This window comes from Alternaria postmessia, assembly GCF_024291825.1.
Source record: "Alternaria postmessia strain BMP 2775 chromosome Unknown scaffold_18, whole genome shotgun sequence".
NCBI lineage: Eukaryota > Fungi > Ascomycota > Dothideomycetes > Pleosporales > Pleosporaceae > Alternaria > Alternaria postmessia.
Window position 1 is genome coordinate 380,961 of NW_026260091.1, and position 27,164 is coordinate 408,124.

The window sequence follows — 27,164 nt, forward strand, 5'->3', positions numbered from 1 at the left end:
CACCGTATATCTTGCCATTACCTTTGGGTCCGCGCGCGTTAAATCTGTCGCTTGGGAGCGTGAAGTATGCATCATACAACGGGCCACGTTCATCGGCATATGCTAATTCTGTTGGCAGATAAGATTTCAGGGCTGCCCTGACAAAATTCTGGGTCCGCTCGTCCGCAGATGCGATTTTTACTTCTTGCAGGAAGAGTATTGATGGCCATTGGTGTCGTTGTAGAAACGCCCTCAAGGACGCTGGTAATAATGCGTGTTTTGGGGACCCATCCGTGGTGCCTATAGCTTTGGTGGGTTCGAAAAAGGATGTTATGGGCTTTTGTAAGAACGGAAGGATACCATTAATGTTCCAGGAAAAGATACGTAGGGAGTTTGCGTTGTGTGGTGGAAGAGGTGCAGGGGTGTTTGCAGGCACTGTTTGCTGGGAAGCCGTCGCCGTATCTGAGCCGGTTTTGCGTCGTTTCGCAGGCGGTGGACTGATATTGCGGTTCATAGTGGAGTAGTAGCGGCGCGCGGTATATACCACAGCTATCGACGTTCGAGAACACAGTATAGAATAGTCCTCGTGCTGGTGAGTGACGTCATATTCTCTGGCCTGTCCGCACCGGGCTAAAGACGCACAAATGCAAGCCCAAAGCCTTCAGACTTAAGCAAAATGCAGGCATGTTCCATTGTACGCGATTGTACCCGACAATCGCGCATGCACGTGGGCGGAGCGACGCGTCGGCCTGCTAGGATTGATTGGACAGTGATCAGCCACATCATTCACTACCCCTCCAACTTGACAGCACGCTACAAACCTCCGCCACTTTTCAGCCACTCCTATCGTCAATCTTACCCTCGATCCTTCAATTCAACTCTTACCTTCAACTATTATATCTCAGCCCAACATGTCCTACAGACGCAAGAAGAGTCTCCTCATCGGCATCAACTATGTTGGCAGTAGCCACGAACTGAAGGGCTGCCATTCCGATGTAGACAACATGGCTGAATTCCTTTCCTACCGCGGCTACACTAACTCACACAAAGACCGTGTCATCTTGACTGATCGTCCTGAAGTGCCATACGACTCACCCTACTTCCCTACAGGCCACAACCTTCTCGCAGCCATGGATTGGCTCGTCTCTGAACCTGGTTGCACGCTATTTCTGCACTATTCAGGCCACGGCGGACAAATTGCAGATGTAGATGGCAATAGGACCACGGGTATGGATGCTTCGATCGTTCCTGTGGATTTCGAACAGCGGGGTCAGATCTCCAGTACCATTCTCCATGAGCATCTTGTTACCTATATGGCCCGTGACTGCACTCTCTTCGTCGTCATGGACTGTTGTCACTCTGGTAGCGCACTCGAACTACCTTATGTCTATCGCTCCGATAGCGACGGCCAGATTAATCTGATGGACAACCTGAAAGCTGGGCTTAGGCTCGCCGACGAAGCTCGCGATATCATCTCCGGTGGCTTCTCCTATAGTAAAGTCGGCGAGGCGAAGGAGTTGCTTGCAGGTGCTAGCACCTTCTTTAAGGGCCTGAAACATTTCGGGGAAGAAGAGGAGGAAGGCCTGGAAAGCGGAGAATTTGCGGGACAGTATGGGAGCGAACGGAAGATGGTGACAATGTTCTCTGGCTGTAGAGACGATCAAACGAGTGCGGATGCGCGCATCGAAGGAGAGCCGACAGGTGCAATGACATGGGCATTCTTGGAAATGATGAAGAGCGATCAAAGCCCAAGTTATGCTGAGGTGAGTATTAAACACAATGTTTTTGACCGATCATGGTTTGACTGACTGGCACACAGACACTCAAGTTCATAAGGAGGACGTTGGATGAAAGTGACTACAAACAGATTCCGCAGTTGAGTTCGGGATTGGATATTGATCTGGATGAGATGGCTTTGGTGCTTTGATCTCAGAATACAATCATCAGACAATGATTCTGCGCACGTAGACAATCAACTATAGAGGAAACTCCAGGGCTCGAACAAGCAGTTTTCCAATTGAGTGTCTTGAACATAGATCGAGGCCTTCTTGTAGCAAACTTGGCAATTGACGTAGCTTGTATCACGCATGCATCGGTCAGTTCTTTCAAAACAACGACACAGTTTGCCAGTCTCTACAGCATGGCAATAACATAGGGCTGAAAAGGAACACGCAACCTTCCAATAAAGCCTCCCCGTTGTCTATAACGTCACTTTAGTCACCCTCCCATCTGATCGTCCTAAAACAATACCAAATTTCAAAGATGGTTCAACCCATCGACCCGGTCCGTATGCGCATCTTCTCAGAGCTCAATCTCCAATTGGCCCAGCACGACATCTCTAAAGATATCATGAACGAGACAGCCAAGCACCTTGCCTTCCTCTCACGCTACTACCTCAACAATCCCCACATCAATCCCCTCATCGTCAGCGTACCCATCGTCGACGTACCGGTTGTCAGCCCTGGAGGAGGAGTAGCTATGGCACACAAGATTGCTTTAGTCGTCCACGAGACCGCCTCGTCGTCTGCACCTGCATCTGCATCTGCATCAACATCGTCCAGGCCGCGCATCCGTGTGCTGATTCGAACAATCGGTACCTTGGGTCATCGGAAATGCCTAGTCACTAACTTATGTGCTATTGCTGAGCGTATTATCGGAGGTTTGTTAGATGGCGACGAGGATATGGTGGGTGCATGTGAAGTGAGCAGGAAAGGCAAAGAAAGGGAGAAGAAAGTGGGAAACAAGCCTGTGTGGGATGTCGTGGCTTGGGAAGATTATTGTTGAGATGCTAAGAAGCAAGGCAGAGGGCAGAAAGGAATGGAGAGGACTTTGGGATGTAAAGTTGATTGTTGCTTAGTTGTCCATAATCTTTCTAGCCAGTGGAGCTTGAAATGGTAGACGGATGACGAGAACTTTGCATCAAAATAACAGAAAAGAAAATCCAAAAGGTATCCTTAGCTAGAGCGACTCAAGCCATTTCCCATCACACCAAAACACCTGCCCGCTACCCGTCAGAAAGAGTTTACCCAAGAACAGTGCGACTGAAGAACAAACGCCTCCCAAATGCACTAAAACACCGCGATGAAGTGGCTAATCTTTTGCAACCTCGGTCCGGACTTCGCCCTTGACGTTCTCAGAATCGCGTTCTGTTTCACCCTCTTCCTTAGCTGCAGCAATTTCTTCCTTGTCTGCATTGTCTTCCATCTCGACATCTGCCGTCGGGGCAGATGTGGGTGCCATCGCTGTCGGTGCGGTGGGTGGGGATTCAGGTGGGGTCACGACACCTCCTGTGGGCGACTGAGACTGGTTCGGGTTATCAGCAGGAGCAGGTACAGCGGGCGGTGCATCCATGTCAATGTCACCATCATCGTCTGCTTCTTGCTCGCCGGTAGCGGGAGTTTGCGTACGCGACTTGGCGGCTGCGGATGCTTGGCGTGTTGATACGGCGCTTTCACCATTGATCTCTTCCATGCCGTCCAGATCGTCCGCCGGAGCAGCGTTGGGATTAGGAAAGTCGGTGATGTTCCGCTTCTTCTTGGTACCAGGTTGTGCACGCACCCCAAGACTGTTTTTGTAATCCTCGTCATCGCTTGCGTCGTATAGCTCGCCATCGTGCTCTACCTGCTTGTCGCGCTGGCGCTGTGTCATTCGTACGTCCTTGTTTTCATCGGCATCAATGTCATCGTCTTCATCTTCAGCGTCTGAGTCAGCCGCGCGTAGCAGCGACGTGGGTACATCGGGTATAGTGGTAAAAGCTTCAACTGACGGCCTTCCGGTTCTTCGGATGTTCTCGATGACGGCTGATTTAATCTTATGCAGGTAGTCGTGAGAGTTTGCGTTTTCCATGTTTGACGGTCGGACGTCCAGTTCGTAGTCGGGGGCAAAATATTCGTAATAGTCGTTAAAAGGCAGCTGCTTGGACATTTTGGTCGAGACGAGCTCTCCTGTTTCGTAGGCCCAGGTGCGCGCTACGTTTCTCATGGTGTAGCCACCACCTCCAAGTACGATAACTGGGACGCCAAAGCTCTTGACGTACTTGACACAGTTGGCGTGGCCGTCCATGCTCAAGTTGAAGCAGCCAAGTCTGTCACCCGAAAGACTGTCACCACCGCACTGCAAGACGATAGCCTCTGGCCCATAGTATGTCATAACAGCCTCGATGACGGGCTCGAAGATGTTGCGGTATGTGTCGTCGGTGATGCCGTCGCGAAGAGGGAAGTTGACCGAGTAGTTTTTGCCGCTGCCGACACCAATGTCGCGTAGTTCGCCGGTACCTGGGAAGTACTCGCCGTACTTGTGGAAAGAGACTGTCATGACGCGATCGGTCGTGTAAAAGGCTTCCTCGACACCGTCACCGTGGTGAACGTCAATGTCAATGTACAGCACGCGCTGCTTGTATCTGAGTAGCTCGATGATGCCCAAGACGATGTCGTTGACATAGCAGAAACCACTAGCCTCGCTCTTCTTTGCGTGATGCAGTCCTCCGGCCCAGTTGACAGCGACATCGCACTTTCCTCGGTTCAAGCGTGCAGCACCCTCCATAGTTCCACCGGCACTGATGCCGCAGAACTCAAAAAGACCATCAAAGACTGGGCAGTCGTCACCAACATTGTACTTGCTCTGTTCGCGCGTGAAGCTTTCCATGTTGTCGGGTGTGACTTTGTGCAAAAACTCTATGTATTCATCTGTATGGAATTGCGTCATTTCGTATTTGGAGGCTGGTTTTGCGCGCTGCTGTGTGTTAGCAGAGATGCACGCGGGCCTCAATCAGGGTTCTGCCTACGTAAATCTCCATCTTGGTGTACAGGCCATAGTTCATGATCAAGCTATGCGCCATGCGTATGCGGTGGGGCTTCATGGGATGTCCTGCTACATAGGCATAGTTGCCGACGTCGGAGTCGTAGAAGTAGGCGACCTTTTTTGGTTGCGACGCGACGCCGTTGTTCAAAGAAGCGGAGCCCGTCGTGGGCGCCATGTCGGTGGTAGCCATATCTTTGTCGGCTGCGCACAGCTATGCGACTGTGGGGGATTGTGGTGATGATGCTTTGAGAGGTGAAGATGATTTTGGACGGGAGGTAGCAGAGAAGGGTGAGTTCAGATATACGCAGTGCTCGAGTGTCAGCGATCAAGGAAAGGTGGAGGGGTCTGTAGGAGAGATGGCGGGAGCTCTAACAAAGACCCTCGCGCGCCATTGAGCATCCATGGATCGAGCTGCGACAGGGCACCCCTGCTTAGCCCCGGTTCCGGAATAACCGAATCGCCGCATCTGGCAGTCGCGCAGTTACGTGAGAGAGCTCGAGCATCAACAGCTTCATCATCGCCGCCGCCGCCTACCCAAACACTTGCTCCGCCCAACCCACCAACACCCTCGACTACTCTCCAAACACCGCACTCGCAAAACCTACAGTGCCATCGCCAATACATCACCATGGATCGGTTAACCAGAATGCTTGCCGCCGCCCAAGGTGGCATGGGCGGTATGGGAGGACCCCAAGGCGACACCAACCTGATCGACAACTCGGAAACTGTCTACATCTCATCGCTGGCACTGCTCAAGATGCTGCGACACGGTCGGGCCGGTGTGCCCATGGAAGTCATGGGTCTGATGCTGGGCGAGTTCGTGGATGATTACACAGTACGGGTGGTGGATGTCTTCGCTATGCCGCAGTCAGGAACCGGTGTCTCTGTCGAGGCTGTAGACCCCGTCTTCCAAACCAAAATGATGGACATGTTGAGACAAACAGGAAGGTGTGTATCTACCGGTTGGACTCTTGAAGCCGCCACCGCTCCCATTACAGACATCCAGTGCTGACAAACACAGGCAAGAGACCGTCGTCGGCTGGTACCACTCACATCCTGGTTTCGGCTGCTGGCTGTCATCGGTCGATATCAACACACAGCAGTCATTCGAGCAGCTCACACCTCGCGCCGTCGCCGTCGTCGTTGACCCCATCCAGTCGGTCAAGGGCAAAGTCGTCATCGATGCTTTCCGCCTCATCAACCCCCAGGCTCTCATGATGGGCCACGAGCCCCGCCAGACCACCTCCAACGTTGGCCACCTCAACAAGCCATCGATCCAGGCGCTTATCCATGGCCTGAACCGCCACTACTACTCTATCGGCATCAACTACAGAAAGACTGCATTGGAGGAGAACATGCTGATGAACCTTCACAAGCATGTATGGACAGAGGCCTTGCTCATGGACGACTTCAAGGGTGAGGGCGAGCGGAATACCGACAAGCTGCAGAAGCTCGTCACTCTGGCAGACGGTTACGAGAAGCGTGTCAAGGAGGAAACCGAGTTGACCAAGGATCAATTGAAGACACGATACGTCGGAAAGGTCGATCCAAAGAAGCGTATGTTCAGATATACAGATTACGCCAAGACAATGCTAACAACCCATCACAGACATCTCGGACGTCGGCCAGCAGCTGATCGAAGACAACATCGTCTCCGTCTCACGGCAGATGATCGACAAGGAAGCCTCAGTACCCAAGTCCAACTCACGGCAAAACGGCAACGCGTCTAGTGGTGACGACGTGGAGATGGAGGAGTAGCATCACATACCACAGCTCGGACGAGCCCTCTAGACTGGCATGAGCAGCTAACTAAATTTGCGCTCAAAGCAGACATACGATACAGTAATGCATAGAGTATGAGACAACGATATTACACAAACAGCCCCTATCCGTGGTGAAGCCTATCTTTGAGTGATCCAGAATTGAATGCTCACGAGGCAGGTACCAACACAAAGATCTCGTGTTGGATGGTCAATCATGTCAGAGCCATGATGTAGCACCAGGGACAAGTCGAGGTCAGCAATCTTGATTCAAACATGTACATTTTCGATACCTCTATGTCACGTATAATATTTTTTAGGTGCATGATAAAAAAAATGGACAAAAACGCAACATCAGCCCACGCTATCCGTAAAATCATTTCTCATACGCCACCGCGACACGACAATGCGCCCTGTCGTCGCGAAAACCCTTGAGGGTTGCTTTGTTTGTGTAATCCGTCCATGACCCACGTCCTTTCTTTGGTATAAAACAACAAATCACCGCCCCATCCTTACCCAACTAACACTTCATTCCCATCATCCATGCGTATATTGTGACAATACAGAAACAGCCAATTATTACGATCTCTTTCTCAGTCAACTCCGGTACGAAAAGTGGAAAGGTGGTTCCAGGGAAATACAAAAGCGATTTTTGGATTGGACGGAGGTTTAGGGCTTCGGTTTTAGAAGGAGTGTGGTAGGTAGGTGACTAGTCCGGGTCCGAAGGTAGTTGCAACAGCGCAACTCATAAAAGAGTGCTCTAGTGACCGAAAACTGGCCATCTTTACGTCCGGATAGTTCCTGCAAAATTGCTATGGTGAATGAGGGTTGCTTTCAAGCAGCAACTAAACTCAGAAAAACAACGGCCTGCCAGACTAAGGATGGCCATGCGGTTTACCTGACGTTTCCTCTTGATTCGACGCGTTCTGACTTATAGAGCGAATCTTCTTCGCATTCTCGTCATCAGAACTTGAGTGGCTGCTGCTTCCGTCTTCGAAGCCAATGGTTCCATCCTTGGACTCCCGGCGCAGTCTATCAGCCTTGTCTTTAAGGTACTGAGCTTGCTCAGCGGCTCTCTGAGCGCGGATTTGCTTCTTCCACATGGCGGCGTAGTGGCCGTTGCGATCAAGCAGCTCTTCATGCGTTCCCCGCTCCTGAACCTTGCCCTTATGCAAGACGAGAATCTGGTCAGCATGGGTGATGGTACTAAGACGATGAGCGATGATGAGCATAGTGCGGCCCTTGGCCAGTGTCGTGAATGCTTCCTGGATGTGTTGCTCCGTCTCGGTGTCGAGAGCGGCAGTAGCTTCGTCAAGCATGATGATACGAGGGTTCTTCAGAATCGTGCGGGCAATAGCGACACGCTGCTTCTCACCTCCGGAAAGTCGCAGGCCGCGATCACCAACCTTGGTCTCATACTTGTCCGGGAACGTCATAATCTTGTCGTGGATGCTGGCAGCTCTACACGCCTCGTGCACCTGTTCGTCGGTTGCCTCTGGGTTTGCATACTTGAGATTATACATGAGTGTCTCATTGAAGAGCACAGTGTCTTGAGGCACAACGCCAATGTGGCTGCGCACCGAGTCGATGGTAAGATCTTCAACATCATGTCCATCAACCTGGATGCTACCAGACATGGTGTTGTAGAATCGGTAGAGTAGACGGAAGACGGTCGATTTACCTCCACCGGATTCACCAACAAAAGCAGTAGTCGTGCCTGGCTCGCAGTAAAAGTCGAGGCCTGTCAGCGCTGGCTTGCGCTGATCGTAGGCAAAGTGTACATCCTGGAAGCGAAGATTACCCTCACACGAGGCCAAAGGTTGGGCATCCTCCTTGTCGACCACGGTGGGCTGCTCTTTGAACAGCTCAAGCATGCGCTCAGAGTTGATCATGGCAGACTGGATCATCCGGTAAAAGGTACCAAAGAAGTTGAGAGGGCTTTGCAGTTGGCTCATATACGTGAGAAGCGACACAAATCTGCCGACCTCGAGAATTCCGGCCGCAACTTGGTATGCTGCAATGAAGCATGTGACGAGTAGTCCGATCATGAAAACCATGTTCTGTGTGATGTTCATGATGTTCAGCGATAACATGACCTTGTACTCAGCGTTCTGATACTTCCTAACAGCTTCACGGTAGCGGTTGAATTCGTACGCTTCGGCGTTGAAATACTTGACCGTCTCATATGAAACCATGGAGTCGTTCCTGCAAAGGTTAGCTAGATGGTGAAACCTACAGATGATCACTTACTTGACTGCATCTTCTTCTCTATCGGCATTGACCATTTCTCGACGGATCTCAGCGCGCCACTGCGCCATGCGAATGGTCAGATAGATGTACCAGAAGGTGATGATGGCAATAACCAGGGCGTAGTAAGCATCGAATCTGACGAGGAAATAGGCAATGGCAACGGCCAAATCAATGAGCATGGGCACCACTGAAAAGGTCACCTGCTCGAGGAACGTGTTGATGGAACTGCCCTTTCCTAGGGCGGATAGGACCTCGCCAGTCTTTTTGCCGAGGTGGAAGTCAAGACTAAGACTATGCACGTGCTCAAATGCCGCAACTGACAGTTCGCGATACGAATACTGCGAAACAGGAATCCACAATGCAGATCGCGCCGCACCGAGTAGACCATTGCTACCCTGCAGAAAGCGAAAGCCAATGTAGAGCATAATGGCAGTCCATGGATTTCCTCTCGAAGGGTCCTTGAGGCGGTCCACAATCTCACCTGTGAGATCTGGCACGACAACGTTGACGGCGCGCTGCGCTAGGACGAGCAAGAAACACGCGATGACTACGAGCTGCAGCTTGCGATCCTTGGAAGGCCAGAGGTAAGGGAAGAAGACGTGATAGCCTTTGATATATTCCCACCAACTGCGCGCAGGTGCGCCAGTAGGCCTGCTCCAGGCGGGCGGTGCACCCTCGGTGTGCTGATGTTTGCCACCGACGGGGTGGACTGAGCCATATGAGCCGTTCGCGTGACCGTTCTCCGCATGACCGTTTTGATCGGCGCTACCTAGCAGGGAAGTGTTTTCAGATGGACTTCCGGACTCTCGCTGGGATTTGCGCTGTGGCACTACGACGAACAGTACGTAGAAGGTGATGAGTGCGAGGAGCAGTAGGATGCGAAGTAGGTCCATGGCGACCTCGGCGGACTCCCACTGGGTCATTCCAAATCGTAGTCGCTTGGCCGGTGGGCCGGCGGTGGGCTCCTTGTGAGGGTGCGTATAAACGGCAAACGAGAGGGCGACGAGGACTATTTCTAGGACTGTTGCCAGACTCCATGTTGCCAGATGCGCCTCGGTCGGAGATGGCTTGGAATCGAGGAGGGAGATGAGGAAGAGACAGTAGACGAAGAAGGCGCCGACGAGGTAAATCTGAACAAGTTAGCACATGGTGGAACGCGGGTGTGCTTGTTGTTGCTTGCTACCTACCACGACGGACTTGCCAGCCCACCAGTGCTCCTGCGTCTCGGCCAGAGCGTGGGCAATGACTACGACCGAGTTGCCGACAAAGGTGAAGGCCGTGGCCAGCGAGACCCATTCAAAGACGCGCTTCTGGGTGTGCGTGACATCATCGTGGACCAGCTTCTTGACGAAGTTGCGGGTAGGATCGGTGGCAGGAAGCGGCTTTCCCCCAGGGCCGGTTGTGGTAGGTTTGGCGATATTAGAATTAGATTTAGAAGCGGCAATGCTGCGAACGGTGAAGGCAGCCAGAAAGAAGACGAGCATAACGATGGGATAGGCATATTGCAGGACGGCGATGGCTTTGCGCACAGGGCCGGCATAGGTCCATCTCTCGTGGTCGTGGTCGCTGTGGGCGGCGGAGAGGTCGCCCTGGAGCAGCGGACCGGCCATGATGGAGCTTCTCTCCACGGGAATGTGAGGCCCTGATGCGAGGACTCACGGGTGGCAGAGACGGGTGGGGGACGAGGATAGGAAGGAGGAGATGGAGGTTATGGAAGAGAAACGCGGTGACATGTTGCTCGCTGAGACGGTGCCATGGGCGAGAGAGAGCTAGCACGAGTAGACTTGTGGCGCACATGCAGCAGGCATTAGGCCTGTCCGTGCGCGCCGATGATGGATTTCATCCAGACCTCGCGATAACCCCGGCCTGCATGCTCCCAGGGACGCCGGGCGAGTCGTGCACCATCAGCGTCGGTCCTGCAGCAGCCTGCAGCTCGTCACACTACCACTGCTGCTACACTTACACGCTTCCTGAGCTCTTGACCGTCTGCACCGCACCGAGGCGTGTCGCTACCAAGTCACGTCTTTCAGCAGCAGCAGCGACAGCTCCATGCTGCCACGCCCCGGCCTAGCGAGCTGCTCAGATGACTGAAAACCGTCGCACGTCAGCCGTCTCGTCGCCCAAGATACCACCGGCGCCGCCATTGCCACTGCCCAAGCAAAAGTCGCGCTCGTACTTTGAACGCTTCGTTGCGCAGCCCTTGACCACTGCCTATGGATCCCGCCCACCCAGTGTGCATGCCCATGGCCCAGATGGCGGCCCTCCGAACCCTCTAGTGCCGAAGCTTGCCGGGTACGTCTTCACTCTCACTTACCTCGAGTACGCGCATGCCCTGTACAGTAGTAGCTCCGATTGCCGCCCCTCTGATTGGTTGCCCCTCTCACCATGATGCTTTGTCTCTGCACTCTGTTGTTGATGTTTGCCCCGTCGCTCTTACCCATTGATGCCCACCTCCTCCTGCTAAACTCTGGCTCTGCAGCATCCGCACAGGCTATTCCCAAGATGCAAGCCACAAGACAGGCCTCGACATCTCTGCCCTCGACATCAACCGTGAACGTACCCATGCCGTTCTCGCCGGCAAGGAAATTCTAAAAACTGTTCGCGTGCAAGATGCCAAGATCGTCGACGAGACCAACCTGCGTGCTGCTGTCCTCCACTATGCCGACTCGCATGCCCGCCAGCGCGAGGGCTTGGGCATACACGACGTAAAATGGTCCCACGGCCAGTTCAGCTCGCATATCGCAACTGCCGCTGCCAATGGCAAAGTCATACTGTACGACCTGAACCGCGCAAGCGTCGAGCTCACCAGACTGCACGAGCATACGCGTCAGGTACACAAGCTGGCTTTCAACCCTCATCAGGGCCATCTGCTGCTGTCTGCGAGCCACGACAACACCGTTCGCCTGTGGGACCTACGCGACATGCGCAGAGACGTCACCGTCTGTCGCAGTCGAGACCACTATGCTGGCATGAACGGTGGCATTCGTGATGTTCAGTGGTCACCTACTGACGCTGTAGAATTCGCTTTCGGTACTGATAACGGAACCATCCAGCGATGGGATTTCCGCCATAACAAGGGTCCTAAGCAGAAAATTACGGCTCACGACCAGCGCATCTGCACTTCCATCGACTGGCATCCAGACGGCAAGCATCTAATCAGTGCTGGCGTCGATCGAACGGTCAAGGTCTGGGACTTCTCCATCACTGGCCGCCGCCAGAAAGCTGCTTACGTCCTGCACACACCGTTCCCAGTCTACCAAGCGCGCTGGAGACCACCGTACTGGTCCGATGAGTACCACGAAAAGGGCGTTTACCAGTGCACACAGCTCGCCACGTCTTATGATCGCGAACACTCCGTCATCCATGTGTGGGACTTCCGTCGACCGTTCCTGCCATTTCGGGAGATTAATAAGTTTCCTAGTGCTCCCTCCGATATGCTTTGGCACTCGCGTGACACCCTGTGGACTGTGGGGAAGGAGGGCATTTTCCAGCAAAACGACGTCCATCACGCCCCAAAGACCGTAGATCGGCGCAACCTGCAGGCTCTTGCAGTATCGCCAAGTGGAGAAGTCGCCGCTGTTGCCCAGAAGAGGTCTCGGCAGCCGTCTTCTACAGGCTTGGCATATCCCGACGATACGTACCTTGGTGATCCACGTGCAAGACGCCGCCATAGCCCTGAGAAAGGGAGTCTTAGAAGCTCAGCGGACGATAGCCTAGATGACAGCTTCCTGATGTCGTCAATGAAGCGGCATCATGGTCGCACCGCCAGTAACAGGTCAACCAAATCGTTTAGCAGTACCCCGCCCTCTGACATTGCACCCAAAGTCATGTTTCTCAGTGATTCTATGGTCGCCTATAGCGAGTCATTCAGACCGAATCAGGTCGCAATACGAGGCATATTGCCAGGCGTGGCCAACCCTCAGATCTTCGAGTATCTCGCACAGAAGTATAAGACCATACCTCTTTCCGATCCACCTGACTTGGATTCCTTCCTCCGGCTGGAGAGGATCTTTGAGCAGAACGCCGAGTACGCACAGCGGGCAGCCTTCTATAGGCTCGCGCAGGCATGGCGACTCGTTGGTACGTCCATTGCTGTGGCGACACGACGACGTGCCGAGTCACACAGACAGCGAAGAAGGCTACAATCGCAGAACACAGCGCTCCGACCGTCTGAGAAGATGCACCAAATCTCCTCTGAGCACATGGAGCCACACGAAAAGCGCTTGACGATCCCCCCAAATCCTGCAGTGCGAGCTATCTTGGGTACGCTAGAGAAGCCGGCATCACCGTCCCGATCGCCATCGATGCGAGAGAGCACGTCCAATCTCGCAACCCCTCTTGCTCGTCCAGTTATGAACCAAGCTGTCAACAACACTCATAGACCAGACTTGCTCGATATTGATCAGGAGGACATTGATCAGCTTCCGCCCGCTGTTACTGGACCACCTGTCGACGCGAACAAAACACTCGCACCGTCGCAAAGAACGTTCAGTGGACCACAATGGTACCACTCGGGAGACGACATTGACGAACGCCGTGCTTTGGTCGGCAGCTACCGCGCATCGCCCCGAATCCCATTGAGTCTCGCGCCGAACAGCGCACATGGCGCTAACATGAACGTGCCTCCCCCACTAGAGCGACATGATTCTGGTGAAAGCTTTACCATGTTCTCTGCGTCCTCGGATTCTCAGAGGGGCAATTCCATGCCAAGCTCCTTCGCTAGTACCAATTCACAAGTAGGCCAAGAGCAGTCCTTGTCAGATGACTGGCAAGCTGTGCAGGAACACTCCAGCTTTGGAAAGCCAAGGAACACTGGAGATCGAGAGTTAGGCAAGAGTATCTCGATTTCTCCAACAACAGTGCCTATTGGCAAAAGTATCGCTCATGCAAACCAGACATATCCACCAAGTTCGGCGGATGGGTTTGACAGTGGAGAAAGAGCTGTTCGCGATATGGAACATCTGCGACGAAATAACCAACTGCTCCGTCACGACAGTTCTGATTCCGAAGCGCTCACGAGTATCTCCTCGTCATCGTTCGAATTCAACGCTGAAATGGAGGCAAGCGGAACCATTGTGCCTGATGTATTCGAGGACTTGAGATCGCCGTATGTCCCTAAGCCACCCGCTCCATTACCACATGTGTCTGGGGGTGCGCCTCCGATTCTCGACCCAGCAGCCGAGGAAGGATTACTGGTGTCTGACTTTCAGGCTGTGCACGTTGATGCCGAAGTCGGTTTCCCCTATTCCGTCATTGGACTGCTGAATCATCTTCTCGATTACCATACGGATGCTTCGGATGCACAGTTCAGTTCGATTCTCCTTTTGCTTCTAGCCCCATTGTTACCACAAACTCACGGCCCCACTGATACTCCAGATGTTCATGTGGGAGACGTCTTGAACGCCTTCAGTGATACCTTTGTCTCCTTAGGTCTAACTCAAGCACAAGCAAAAGCCATACTCTCGACGCAATTGAGCCAACTGATAGCTACTGGTATCAATCCCTACCAAGCAGAGTCCATCCTCCACACCTACCATGCGCAGCTACAATCCTTGTCGCTATTCAATTCCGCCGCTACCCTCCGTCGATTAGCGTATCCGACATATCCTGCCGTCTACGAGCAAGCGCTGAAAGAAACACAAGTTGGCCTACTGTGCCTAAGCTGCAAGTCACCGATCAACAACCCTAGAGACAAGATGCGATGCGAATCATGCAAGCGAATGCAGGCACCCTGCCCGGTTTGCTGGGCCAAATACCCGGCTTTCGAATCGATCACTGCAAAGAAGAAATCGAAGGCGAAGTCGCGCTCGGCCTTCAAGGATAAAGGACATAAAAGACAACGATCGTCCCTCATGTCGCATCCAGACCATGATGACGATCAGGTCGCGGATGGTCCCTCGCCGACCACTACCGCCAATTGGTCGCCGCCTGCAGCTACACTCTGGACGTGGTGCCCACTTTGTGGACATGGAGGGCATTCAAATTGTCTATCAACATGGTTTGCTGACCCGGTACTATCAGACGGTGCCTGTCCGACCGAGGGCTGTCTTTGCGACTGTGTCCAAGGCAAACGCCGCGACACAAAGATTCAGGAAATGCTACTCAAGAAAGCAGAGAAGGACCGATCGAAGATCGTGCGCAAAGGTGACGATTGGAAGGTGGGGGAGAGTAAAGCCGTGTCCGCGGTTCGGAATGCTGCTCTTGATACTATTCCAGATCAACAGCAGCCGAATTCTGGGACCACAACACCGACTCGTCGATGAATGAGGAACGTCGCAGTCGTCCCTATACAGTGCGACATCCGCAGTGCGACACTTTCCGGCCCGCGACAATTCTCGACCACTGTGAATCGGCCCGACGACTACCATCCACTGTGCACACTCATCCACTTACTATCTACGTCCGACCCGCAGAGTCCGGTCTGACATCACCACACATCAAATTCTGCATCCTTTGTGTCGAAGAATAAGTCGGATCCGCACATTTCAATACGTCGGTGTACATTGATGGACCTGCCCGCATACTGCATAATCACACCGCTTGTATGCGCGCCAAGACATGTAAGACTGTCCCCCTTTGAAGCGACAGCCCGCTTCCCCGGGATGCGGGAAGCTGACTTGAAAGTACGTGGGTCTGCCACGTGTATTCTGGTAGCGAGCGGGAATTAATGTGTATACTACGTACTTGTTCGGTAGTTCGGTGACGATGCTTGGGTTTGGAGAGGCGGTGGGTATTTGGACAGCGGCAATCTCTGAGCGGACCTGAACCGCTATGGGATTTATCAATAGCCGCACTTACAGCTATGGATTTTCCTCAACATTATGTCATCATATCGCGTTCGACTGCGGCAAAATCGAACTTGCCTTACTTCGCATGGATGGTACCTTCCGCGTGTACTGTATCCACTCGGAAACAAAACGTAGCCTAGCGCCCTGCAGCCTTACCGTTGTCATGCGACTTGCATCCATTCAATCATATTACAAGGTGTGTATAGCCGCATATACTTCTAGACGGGAAAAGCAAAATACTTGAGCCTAGAGCCTCGATCTCTTGAAGGTCACCAGCTCATGTTTAGTAATTCACGCTGGCATCGAGTTTGATGATAGGTCCGTCTTGGAATGCGCGCTTTTTGTGTGGAAAAGGTGTATAGTATCACTTGGTCAAAGAGATACTATATTAGCTTCTCACTTGTATATCTCCACACAATCTAAGAACATGAAGAGAGTCAACGCACCGACGTTACCGAGGCTCGGTTGATCCTCCTTCATACCCGGCCGTCCAGTTCAAGTGATCTACATGAGGCAGACGAAGACTGTACTACATGACCAGCCCTCAGTACCACACACATGTACCTTTCGCCTCATGCCACACCCTATGCACGCAAATGCAATGCACTCATCTGATCGGTCGCTAAGCCTCGTCATCGGTGAACATTCTGTGCATTCCCAGCGGACCGCTGCCAAGCATCGTTGCTGCATCCCCGCAATCCCAGTGATACAATATACGACTCTGTTGAGGATCAGTACTGCGCGTAAGATCCACGCTGCAAGGATTGTATGGAGAGAACTCTTCAGCGACAGTATATTGGTGGCTACCAATATCCCCTGGAACTAACAGCATGGAGCATCTTCGGCACCATCGGTAACTGACGTTTAGTTGCTGCAAACCGATAGGCGCTGGATACTTGTCTTCCGGTACTGATAAGTATCGTCACATGTAACCTCAGTACCACGAGTGGGTGTCCAGACTTCTGCTCTTTTACGTCTAATGTTACACAGCAATCGCACCACCCGCATTGTCGGGTCCACGCTTAGCAGGTCATTGGCAGACGTTGTCCGTGGGGCTTTTGGTTTTAGCGAGGTGTGGTGGGCTGGCTCGGTACATTGGGCCAGAACACAGTGATAGTGCCCGCCTTACATGTCATGCTGCTCGATATAGAGGGTCAGGTATACTCGCGTCAGTTCGCACGCTGTACCATACTGTAGTGTAGGCTTCAGGGACATCCACGTTGGGGCTTGTATGTTGTTAACAAAACAATTTCCTCGCATGCAGCAGAGACACAGTGCGTATGACCACGCGGCCGTGTATTACAGGCTCTTGCTCTGTGTTGCGTCGGTACGCTATCCATGTACATGTCGCACACAATGCCTGTTATGAGTTTTGACGGTTCTCCCATGCGGATGTGGTGCGATGGGTAGCAACTTGGGCAGCAACGGAGAATCGGGGCAGGGAGTAAGTGCTTTTCTGCAGGCGTTGATCCATGTACCTAGAAACGACGCGTAATCAGTTTGCAAAGTAAGCATATGTACCAATGTATTGCCAGTATAGCGAACATGAAAGCAGCACTCCTAGCCGTCGTCATGACTTCACAAATTCGACAGTACACATCACAGCCGAGTCTTGGCGGAGGCTGCGGAGGCGCATGAGACGTGACAGGGTTTGTGAATTTGATGGTATTCATGTCTCAACCGGTTCCCATTCCTCGTGATATCGTTGATCCGCAGGAGAAAGGAAATGAAGGCCTAAGTCGCCGTGAAATGCATGCCTGCGCCCTCGGAGGGCAGTTCAGATTCCGAATTCCTGCTTCCGGTCAGCCGCAGCCCAGACACCTCGCCCGAGTCGCAATGTGCATACCTCAACTCCATATCCCCAACCATTTACCGGCTAGCGCTCCAGACGGACTTGAGGAAGCCGTCCTTCTGTGCGAGCCTGTTGAAGCTGTCGTCGGCCTCACCCATGGCGCGAACGAAACCGCAGATGGCGTAGGCCTGGTTGTCGCCGGTGTAGCGGCCGTTCTCGTCAACCTTGCCAACGCTGAGCTGGACAGAGGCGTGGTCCTTGGCCCTGATGATGCGTCCGGTGGCCGACTTGGAGGATATTAGTATCGCGTTTCGGGGTCAGGTAGCTAGTCGTGGGATACTCACGCACTGTATCATGTTAGCAGACATTCATTGCAATTGCAGGCATTTGGCTTACTTTGCGGGGGACGTAAAGGTCGACGAGCTCTCCGCGTTCGTTCTCCATTTTGATCGATTTGTGTGTTGACGGCGGGTGGTCTTGGTTGAGGCTTCGTTGGTGGTCGATGTCGTCGGTTTGCGACACTGGGGAATTTCGAGTGTCGCTTAGCACTGGTGGTTGGCGCTAGCTCTGAATGCGGCTTAGTCTACCACTCCCTTCCATAGCTCTCGTCGCGTTCACTGTCATGCCAACTATGAACAGCTGGTGCATTGGTACGATAATGTGGAAGCTTCTTGCAACAAGCTTTGGGGTCGTAGTGGACTCGTCAACTGGGAATCGCCCAGTAAGGGAATGTATATCGAGCCGTCTGCGTGCACCCCGATAGTATGAGACGGAGTACCATACCTATTTCTCTCAGTGCACAAACAAAGGTTGGAAACACATATAGAGTGGTAGGCTCCTTCTCAACATCACACCTCAGATCTGGTAGGCGGTTGTTGTGCCAATTGCGGATTTCGGCCACTAGAAAGGCAGGATATTCACAACAAGCATCCATATCGAGGGACGTTTGTTCCGGCGACGATGCGACGCTGTACTCCTATATCAGTAGCTATATGAATGCATCTCTGCTTTCCTGTGGTATAAGCCCGATGGTGTGTATAGAGGTCCGCCACTTGCCATCTAATCATAATCTGTAGTTGCAAGCCACCCTAACAACTTTAAGATCATGCGCCCATCGTAATGCTCGCAATGCTGCCGTGGTATCGGCAGACAATGTTTGTAGGATGGGCAAAAACATTGGGCGTCTACGGTTATCGAGTCTCATGTATCCAAATTCACTCGACCATTTCCGCTACTCCTAAACTACCCCTAAACTACCCCGACCTCTAGGTGTAGATGCAAAAAAGGATACAAAAAGCAAAATGCATCGGCCGGGAATCGAACCCGGGGCTAGCCGAAACTGTCCTGTGATGGATGGCAACGGCTAATTTTACCACTAAACCACCGATGCTGGTGATTGAACTGATGTGCAATTGATGGAGAGAAGAAAGATTGGTGCATCTATATACCCTAAACAATTTCACAAATCCGACCACGGGAATACATCCAGCACTCTCGAGTCGATGGATGTGGATGTGGGTGGAGTCAGACAGCGGTAACCCGAGTGGGGCTCGCAACTCTAGACTATGAACTCTGTTGCTCTCCGCCTTCACGGCAGTAGCTGGCTATTTTGCTCCGTGGTGCAATTGTTCTTGGTCTGCCGCAATACGACGAACGTGACACTTGGAGTACAACGGCATTTTAAGCTTGCGACGTTGCGCAAATCCGCTTAGGATACTTGCCACTCCTCATTTATCTAACATCAATAACATTATCAGGCTGCGCATGTGAAATGTGCGCACTAGAATCGTCAATCTCTCCTACTTATCCTTGCTGTGTTCTTAAGTGGCTCAGGCTACGATATCTCGATTCATACTGCACTATTGGACTGACTCAAAGGACAAGCTTAGCACGTTCAAATCTTGTCAAGAATATCGGAAAGGTGAAGGGGTTCTAAAGTTTGAAAATACACTAAAAATACAAGCGATTGCCATCGAATGTTACATGAATGCACATAAACTTATCTTACAACCGACAAAGACTACTCTGCAGCTCAATTTACCAACACGACCATCCTCTCGATATGTTGTATACAAACATAATATGCAACGACCCAGATCGATCCTCGTACACGATAATATTGGTCTTCTGATCCAGGGACAATGTTTGTACTTCAGAGTTCGAGCCTTCACAGGCCCTCGGTGTCGTCATGGAGATAGTGGTTTACGCAATAAAGTCCCCTCGTCGCTCAGATAATCGGTTTCGTGTTACATGAGCCAATGTTCGTTGTTTGTTCCGAGGATTGAGAGGACGACGGAGGTGTGCCATAAGTCCGCACTTGAGCGCTCAAGATTTGACGGTCGACTCCTCGTTCTACAGCCCGTGTAAGCTTTTCCAGGCCTGTCTTGAGATTTCCGCCGATAATTGGTTGTTTAGCGGTTGCTGCATTTGGTGTATTTTGGTCGCGTTTCGACGTGGAGAGAGTAAGTGCGCGACACATAGTACTGTGGAGATACGGGGTTACTGCTGTGGAGACAGTAGATCTTATACTGTAAAGTGTGGATTGTCGAATCTTGCTGGATCTAATAATCTCCTGTATGTGTGGAATGGACACGGCATCGAGTCCATGGGTGGCACTTATATAGATTAGGCTCTGTCTGATCCAGTTGTACGCGTATTCGTAGACTGCATTGCCCGACTCTTCCAGCACTGCTTGCGATACGTCGCTGCGGCTTCGCAATGTTGGCGCTGAAGGTGGCTGAATGGATTCGTAACCTCGTATAGACAACCAATCGGATTTTAGCGCTCGGATCCGGCGATCTTCCTCCCATGAAGCCGATGGCGATCTTTGAGGCACTGCAGCTCGGACGTCGTTTGAGCTTACTCTCAGGACCGAGTCTTGTGGCACAGTTTCGACATTGTTTATCAATCCACCTAGACAGTAGTCAGAGGCCCCGCTGCTCGCCAGCCCTGTCGACAGTACAGCCACAGAGATCCGAGCTTGCATGTAAACCAGCATCGGTATGCAAGATATTGTTGGTGATAGTCGCGGATGTGGTGAAGAAATCACAGCTAGGAGCGACGGATGATTGTTTGATCATAGGATGGATCCCGAGGATCTCGAGCATGGTCATACTCGGGCCAAGCTCTGGAGACATCATGGCTGACGTGGTCCCGCTCAGGCCTAATCACTCGTCAGCGATCGCAGCTGCAGCAGCTCTACACATAACTTTACATGAACATTAATTCCAACTGCACTTTAGCTTTCCGGGCTTGAATCTTTACAACCCTGGAAGCAACCTCTTCAAAAAATGGAGGTAGGGATATTGCTAGTGTGAGTTTCTGCAGATTAGGAAAACGCGATCTTCGCGACGCAAGATTCACTAGCTGTGACAAACACTGAGCTTCGTCTGAGTGCATGAGATTCCTTTCCTCGGGATTTAGGTTTCCCGTGGCAACGATATGACGCACGTACAGTGTACGTAAGGACGTAGGTAGACACGAAGGTTCAAGTAACAGACTCCTTAGCTTGTTTGTTTGGTTAGCCTTTTGCAAACAGATTGTGTCTATCTTGAGATTCTCTAGCCGCGACGCTTTCAGTATTTCCCTTGCACCGAGACTGTGGCCTAAGACCTCAAACTCTTCCGAATGGCCATAATCATCGTTGTACCCAAAGCTAAATTCGCGAAGAGTTGTCTCGAAGGCGTGCTTGAATGAGTAAACGAGGCAGCGGAACGTAAAGCCAGTCAAAATAGGAATGTGAGTATTCCACTGGTAGTTGGCGTGCAACTTCAAAGATCTTAAGTTGCGGAAAACCGCCGCGAAGATCCGGATTTTTTCACTGAGTTCCTCCCCATCCTGAGGCTCGAAGAAAGAGAGGTCCAGGCTAGTGACCGTATTGTTCTCGAACTTCCAGTCGTCTAAAGACATCGCCACGGTTTCTCTCGCTGCAACACCGGAGAGGCGCAGAGTGGTCACGGTCCGTAACTTCAATACTGGTACGATATCTGATAGCCCACATTCTTTGAAGGAACCCATGATGTCCAAGTCCAGCTCTTGCAGATTGGGTAGGTGCATGATGAAGTCTCGAATCTCATCAGCAACATGACAATATTGCTCCACGAAAACGGCCCGAACGTGTCGTAGCAGCTCAGAACGGGTGTTCGTTGTTCGTAACATTTTTTCTCCATTATTCGCGGTCATGATCAGAGAGCGGTAGATATACGGCTCTACGATGCGACAAAATTTACGGGATACCAGCGATAAGCTGAGAAGGTCGTTGTAGAGTGGTTTATGTCTACTCGGCAAAGGGTTGGTGACTTCAGACACTATGTGGTCTAGCAATTCTTCTGATAGGCGCTCCATGGCGAAGAAAGCGAACTAGATGGAACGGGTGGCGCAGCTTCGAGTGATGAAATGATACCTTCGATCCCGAGGTTTTCGTTGTAGAGCGGTCACTTCGGACGTGTCCAATGCGCTCTTGCGACGCGTAGAGAGATTCCAGGTAGCGAAAGGTAAGGACGCGAGGTATTGGTTGCACGGCTGTAAAACCTGGAGGGCGTTAGGTGTTGCCGTCAACCACGAGGCGAAGAGCAGGGTAGGGCGTCGATTGATTAGGCCCACTTAGCGCAAAACCCGTGTTGACACGCCCAACACCTGCTTTCCACTGACTTCAGCCACCCTTCAACCTTTTCGCAATCGCCAATTCAGTTGGCATACTCCTTTTAAAATCACAAAAGGCCCGAGATCCATATTGCTCGTCATTATACGATTTGCGCCTGTCGCCAGTCCCAATGAAACTGCGTCGCCACATACAATGCCGATCATCAATGAGCGCGACTTCCCGCTACTTCCGTCACAAGATGCAAAGCGTCGACGCGCTACCAAGCGTAAACTCAAGAACAATGGCTTGAGATCTCGTACAGCTAAGTCGCTTGCGACGTTGACTGATCTTCCTGATGAGTTGATTCTTGAAATACTGGGCTACCTACCAGGTATAGACCTCAACCAATTCCAACTTCCTACACTGGTCAATTTGGCATTGACCAGTCGGCGCTTTTACCGGATTGTCGTTGATATGCTCTATACTAAGTACAATAGCCATTTCTGCGAGCCTTACACTTTTCTTCGTACTATGATTCTTAATCCGCAGCTTGCGGAATTTGTTCACGATGTGGACATCACATTCGGCCTGTGGACATGTCGCAAGGGTCGGCGTTATGCTCCAACTGCGAAGGACAAGAAAACTATTAAAGAAGGACTGCGCGCGCTTGGTACGTCGGACTGGAAAGAATGGGCGACTCAATGCAACGAAGACCGTAGTAACGACGAAGCATTGCAAAACGCGATGTTATTGCATATCCCGAATATCACACATCTCAGCATCTTAGACATCGCAAGAGATCGATCGCGACGCCGCGCCTGGTTCGATCTCATAAGCAAGGCGGCAGCGGGTACTCTATCCAGACAGACTCATCGGTTCGAACATCTACGATCAATCAAACTTGAAGCAAGAACGACATCCTTGAGTGACATCGCACCTTTGTTCCGACTTCAATCATTACGAAAGCTGCAATTGCGCGAGGTTCACGGATATGGTATGGCGGATTGCAACATATGCGCAAGTCATCGCGAACACGGCGAAAGAACGGCACTCAAACTGCAGCGTCTTATTCCCCAAGCCTGTAACGATCTGGACGAGCTTGAACTGGAATGTACCTACTACACTAAGTTTCTTCTGGAAGTGTTGATCTCATCAGCACGGTGCCTAAAGACATTCAGATACGATGTATGTCTAGATCACCTGTCAGACTCGCCGATACCAAACGGAGACCGACTGAAGACGTTGTGTGAAGCCTTGGATAGTCAAAAGGCCTCCTTAGAGACCCTTTACATCTTCTGCGACTCGATCGCAGAAGAAAGGACACATAGCGGAATTCATCTTCGTGACAGCCTCGAAGGCTTTGTGTCGCTAAAGGAGCTTAGCTGCCCATTAGGAATGATGATGAGTAGAGTCTCCGACACAATCACGGAAAGATTGCCTGTGTCGCTGCTGACGTTTCGAACGCCTGTTCGACCTTCTACGGACGACCAACACTACCTTCAAGCTCTGGACAATGTGGCCTCTTCCTATCTTGCGCATGTTCCTCGATTGAAGGAGGTTCGAGTTGTAGTCTCATCGTTCGCGATGTATGATTGGCAACGCCTTGTTGAACTCTTTTCGGTTGAAAAAGGCATAAATTTTGTAGTGGAACGAGACGACGAGGACGCGGACTTTTCTGATTGGAAAGATGACTCAACAGATTCATCACGTTCGTCACATGAAATCGATCTGTATAGCGATCATGATTAATGTAAGAGCAATACCCACGATGATGGCTACCTTTGCTGAGCATCATTTCGGCATAGCGATCTTGAAATGAGCAGTAACTCAATATGATTAGGTTCTGTTTGCTGATCCTTATTGCCACCCAAAATGTGATAATTAGGAGTTTCTCCTGGATAAGCGGAAAAGTACTGCAATGCCAAAAAATTTGGAGCTTCTACATCGAAATGAACCACACTTGTTCGGGACAAGGTGTGCCCTGGTTCGTTTCCTTCGTTAGGCTTGTGTATCACCACTACAAGTGAACACCAACATTCTAAACAACCTACACACTCACATTATAGCTTCTTGGGACTATTGAAGTCCTCAGGAGCCTACTACACGACATCCCAGCAATCTCGTTTTGGGGGATACCTCTCAGCTCCGAACGTTACCTGGCCCAATGTGCCTTCTCAGCAGTTGATGCAGCCTCCTTATAAAGCAAAACAGTTTTGCACTTAGATGTCTTTTGAAACTCTACCCCCTTTTTTTTTAATGGAAGGAAATACCAAATATCTGTTGTCGACTTGCGAAGCTACACATAGTACTGCACATTTACCAAACGGACGCGGCATAATGTGCGTACAGCTTCTCTATATACTTGAGGAGCATATTGAGCGTGTGTTGGTTTTTCAAGAGACTCGAGCTATCTAGTTCTGAGACCATGTCTCTGAGCTGGAACAAAAATCGGTGAGAGACATATACCTAGGTAGTGTGTGCGTAGAAGGCCTGTAGTCCTGATGGTATTGAGTAATTTCGATCGGTTTGAAAGGATAAACCTTCGACCTCATACCTACACTTGTCTTCCCTTATTGAGCGCTAGTTCAAACAAATTGCGATCGAATTGGTTTGAATGAAGTAATTACCTGCGATCACACCTCGGGAGGTTCATCAATACCTAGGTAACACCCCGCTGATCTAGAGAGTTGACGTCATTACAGCTTTGTCTGAAGAGTGCAACAACGGCAACTGTAATACATTTGCATAAGCCGTCGCTAACGAACACTTACACTATACAAATTACAGACAACCTCCAGGCGTTCCTTGAACACGCGCACCTTGCAAGCAACGTCCAGATTTTGCACCTGGAGCCCCGCCTTGGCGGCTGTGACGATGACATGAAATTATTCCGCAATATTTTCGCCCACTGAGCAAGCTGTTACGTGAGGCAATATATGAGATGGTTTATGTCTATCTTGTCCACCTCCCGAGGTTTTCATGTGTCGGTTTCTTCCGTCTACTCGTCTCTGAGCCGTGCCGTCTCCACATGCCGGTCCACTCGCCCCCTGAACCGCGTTCCTCAATTGCCGATTTCGCCATGCGCGCGCCCTCAGGGTCTGAGATCGGAAGCAGGTGCGCACGTAATGTGGATACTATGGAGATAGCTTCTTCCATCCAACCCGGTACTTCTACCGCTCGTCGCGTTATTCTTTACATTGTTTCTATTGTGAAGAAGCAACGCCAACCTCACCAACAGCAACAAAGAGTGTGAGATACGAAAGAAAAAATGTCCAACCCCTCAGTTGTTAAGCCCGATCCGTCCTATGTTGTACCCCTCTTCATCAACGGCAAGGAGGTCACAACCAAAACCACTTTTCCTGTAACATCACCTTCATCCCACAAGCAAGTATGGACCTCTTCGGCCGCCTCTCTGGAAGATGTCAAGAGTGCCGTGTCAGCGGCAAAAGCTGCTTTCCCCGCTTGGTCCAAGATGAAGCATTCCGCCAAACGCAATATCTTCTTGAAAGCCGCCGACGTGATCGATGCGCGCGCGGAAGAATTCGCAGACTACATGAAGATTGAAACTGGAGCTGCGGACATGTTCAGCAACGGGTTCAATGTGCCTAAGATGGCGGATATGCTGAGAGATGTGGCGGGAAGGTTGAGCGCCGTGATGGGACATATTCCTAGCTGTGAAGAGGAGGGTACTAGTGCGTTGATCGTCAAAGAGCCGTATGGGGTCGTGTTGGGCATTGCACCTTGGTATGTATCTTCCCATCCATGATCGTACATGGGAAACTTATGTGAGTACCAGGAATGCCCCATATGTGCTTGGTATGCGATCAATTCTGTACCCTCTCGCTGCGGGTAACACTTGCATCCTGAAGGGTAGCGAGTTCTGCCCTCGCACATGGTGGGCTATCGGCAGCGCCTTGAGCGAGGCCGGCCTTCCCGCGGGCGCGCTCAATGTCCTCTTCCATCGTCCCGAGGATGCAGCGCAGGTGACAACTGCCCTAATTGAGGAGCCCGCTATCAAGAAGATTAACTTCACTGGCTCTACCGCCGTTGGTCGCATAATCGCATCGACAGCTGGCAAGAACCTCAAACCTGTTCTGCTCGAACTAGGTGGCAAAGCGAGCGCCATTGTCCTCGACGATGCCAACTTGCAGACAGCAGCGACACAATGTGCACTAGGTGCCTTCCTGCATTCAGGCCAGATTTGCATGAGCTCAGAACGCATTCTGGTACACAAGAACATCAAGCCACAGTTCATCGAAGCTTTCAAGGGCGTCGTGGAGGGTATCTTCGGCGGCGACAAGCCCGCGCCGGTTCTCGTAGCTGCGCCGGGTGTAGAAAAGAACAAACGCCTTGTCGCAGATGCAATCAAGAATGGCGCCAAAGTCGTACATGGTGACCACGAAAGCGATGAAAAACACCCAGAGACGAACGAAACCTCCGGAACACGCATGCGTCCCATCATCGTTGATGGCGTGAACAAGAACATGGAGCTTTTCCACACCGAATCTTTTGGACCATCCGTCTCTGTCATAGAGATCTCTAGCGATGAGGAAGCTATCGAGATCGCTAATGACACCGACTACGGTCTTTCTGGTGCTGTATTCACAGAGAACCTTGGCCGCGGTCTGCGCATTGCCAAGCAGATTGAAAGCGGGTAAGTTTTGCAAATAACGCATGATGTGGATCATACGTTACTACTTCTGAAACCTGATCGCTAATAAAGAGACACAGAGCTATTCATATCAACTCCATGACAGTGCATGACGAGTGGACTTTACCGCATGGTGGTGCGAAGGCAAGTGGATTTGGGCGATTCAACGGGCACTGGGGTATTGAAGAGTTCTTGAGGATGAAAACTATCACCTACAAGGAGTAGGATGAGTTGAACTTTTAGCATGTGTAATGCTCGACCATCCGGTAGCTTACCAAGTGAGGATACCGTAGGTAACTTACGGGACACGGTATGTTTGACTTCGAAGCTGGAACCTGGGCTTGCTTTTCCATAACACGACCGAATTGACTCTGTTCGTACATCAGATTTGCGCAAAATTACTACGTTGCCTTGATTTCCAGCATTTTCTATCGCCAAAGATTCTAATTGTAGGTACTCCAATGCTTCTCTGTCTATGGTACCAATTGTATATAGCAGGCTTTCCCAAAGGTAACACATGTGACAGGTATGTCTATCCAAATCAGCAAAAACGTACGGCCAA

General features: G+C 51.4%; 8 protein-coding genes and 1 non-coding gene across 9 annotated transcripts; 5 read left to right on the top strand and 4 right to left on the bottom strand.

Moving 5' to 3' along the window:
• Nucleotides 1–890: 890 nt before the first annotated feature.
• Nucleotides 891–2,763, top strand: J4E82_004086 (uncharacterized protein; the record flags this gene model as incomplete). The annotated part of the gene is made up of 3 exons (XM_051730368.1): nt 891–1,742; nt 1,799–1,897; nt 2,197–2,763. The coding sequence occupies 3 exons, from the start codon at nt 891–893 to the stop codon at nt 2,761–2,763; spliced, it is 1,518 nt and encodes a 505-aa protein (XP_051589996.1).
• Nucleotides 2,764–3,069: 306 nt separating this feature from the next.
• Nucleotides 3,070–4,969, bottom strand: RPD3 (histone deacetylase; the record flags this gene model as incomplete). The annotated part of the gene is made up of 2 exons (XM_051730369.1): nt 3,070–4,710; nt 4,763–4,969. 2 exons carry the CDS (start codon nt 4,967–4,969, stop codon nt 3,070–3,072), a joined length of 1,848 nt encoding a protein of 615 aa, XP_051589997.1.
• Nucleotides 4,970–5,407: 438 nt separating this feature from the next.
• RPN11 (multicatalytic endopeptidase) lies at nt 5,408–6,537 on the top strand (the record flags this gene model as incomplete). The annotated part of the gene is made up of 3 exons (XM_051730370.1): nt 5,408–5,727; nt 5,801–6,336; nt 6,389–6,537. 3 exons carry the CDS (start codon nt 5,408–5,410, stop codon nt 6,535–6,537), a joined length of 1,005 nt encoding a protein of 334 aa, XP_051589998.1.
• An 877-nt stretch (nt 6,538–7,414) lies between these two features.
• On the bottom strand, nt 7,415–10,399 carry J4E82_004089 (uncharacterized protein; the record flags this gene model as incomplete). The annotated part of the gene is made up of 3 exons (XM_051730371.1): nt 7,415–8,744; nt 8,790–9,919; nt 9,977–10,399. 3 exons carry the CDS (start codon nt 10,397–10,399, stop codon nt 7,415–7,417), a joined length of 2,883 nt encoding a protein of 960 aa, XP_051589999.1.
• A 473-nt stretch (nt 10,400–10,872) lies between these two features.
• On the top strand, nt 10,873–15,052 carry J4E82_004090 (uncharacterized protein; the record flags this gene model as incomplete). Its single annotated transcript, XM_051730372.1, has 2 exons — nt 10,873–11,081; nt 11,269–15,052. 2 exons carry the CDS (start codon nt 10,873–10,875, stop codon nt 15,050–15,052), a joined length of 3,993 nt encoding a protein of 1,330 aa, XP_051590000.1.
• A 2,394-nt stretch (nt 15,053–17,446) lies between these two features.
• On the bottom strand, nt 17,447–17,813 carry RPS21 (40S ribosomal protein S21; the record flags this gene model as incomplete). The annotated part of the gene is made up of 2 exons (XM_051730373.1): nt 17,447–17,656; nt 17,766–17,813. The coding sequence occupies 2 exons, from the start codon at nt 17,811–17,813 to the stop codon at nt 17,447–17,449; spliced, it is 258 nt and encodes an 85-aa protein (XP_051590001.1).
• An 858-nt stretch (nt 17,814–18,671) lies between these two features.
• Nucleotides 18,672–18,759, bottom strand: J4E82_004092. The gene has a single exon. It is a non-coding gene; the product is annotated as a tRNA-Gly (tRNA).
• A 3,405-nt stretch (nt 18,760–22,164) lies between these two features.
• Nucleotides 22,165–23,700, top strand: J4E82_004093 (uncharacterized protein; the record flags this gene model as incomplete). Its single annotated transcript, XM_051730374.1, has 1 exon — nt 22,165–23,700. One exon carries the CDS (start codon nt 22,165–22,167, stop codon nt 23,698–23,700), a length of 1,536 nt encoding a protein of 511 aa, XP_051590002.1.
• A 1,519-nt stretch (nt 23,701–25,219) lies between these two features.
• Nucleotides 25,220–26,827, top strand: J4E82_004094 (uncharacterized protein; the record flags this gene model as incomplete). The annotated part of the gene is made up of 3 exons (XM_051730375.1): nt 25,220–25,695; nt 25,748–26,605; nt 26,683–26,827. The coding sequence occupies 3 exons, from the start codon at nt 25,220–25,222 to the stop codon at nt 26,825–26,827; spliced, it is 1,479 nt and encodes a 492-aa protein (XP_051590003.1).
• Nucleotides 26,828–27,164: the final 337 nt, after the last annotated feature.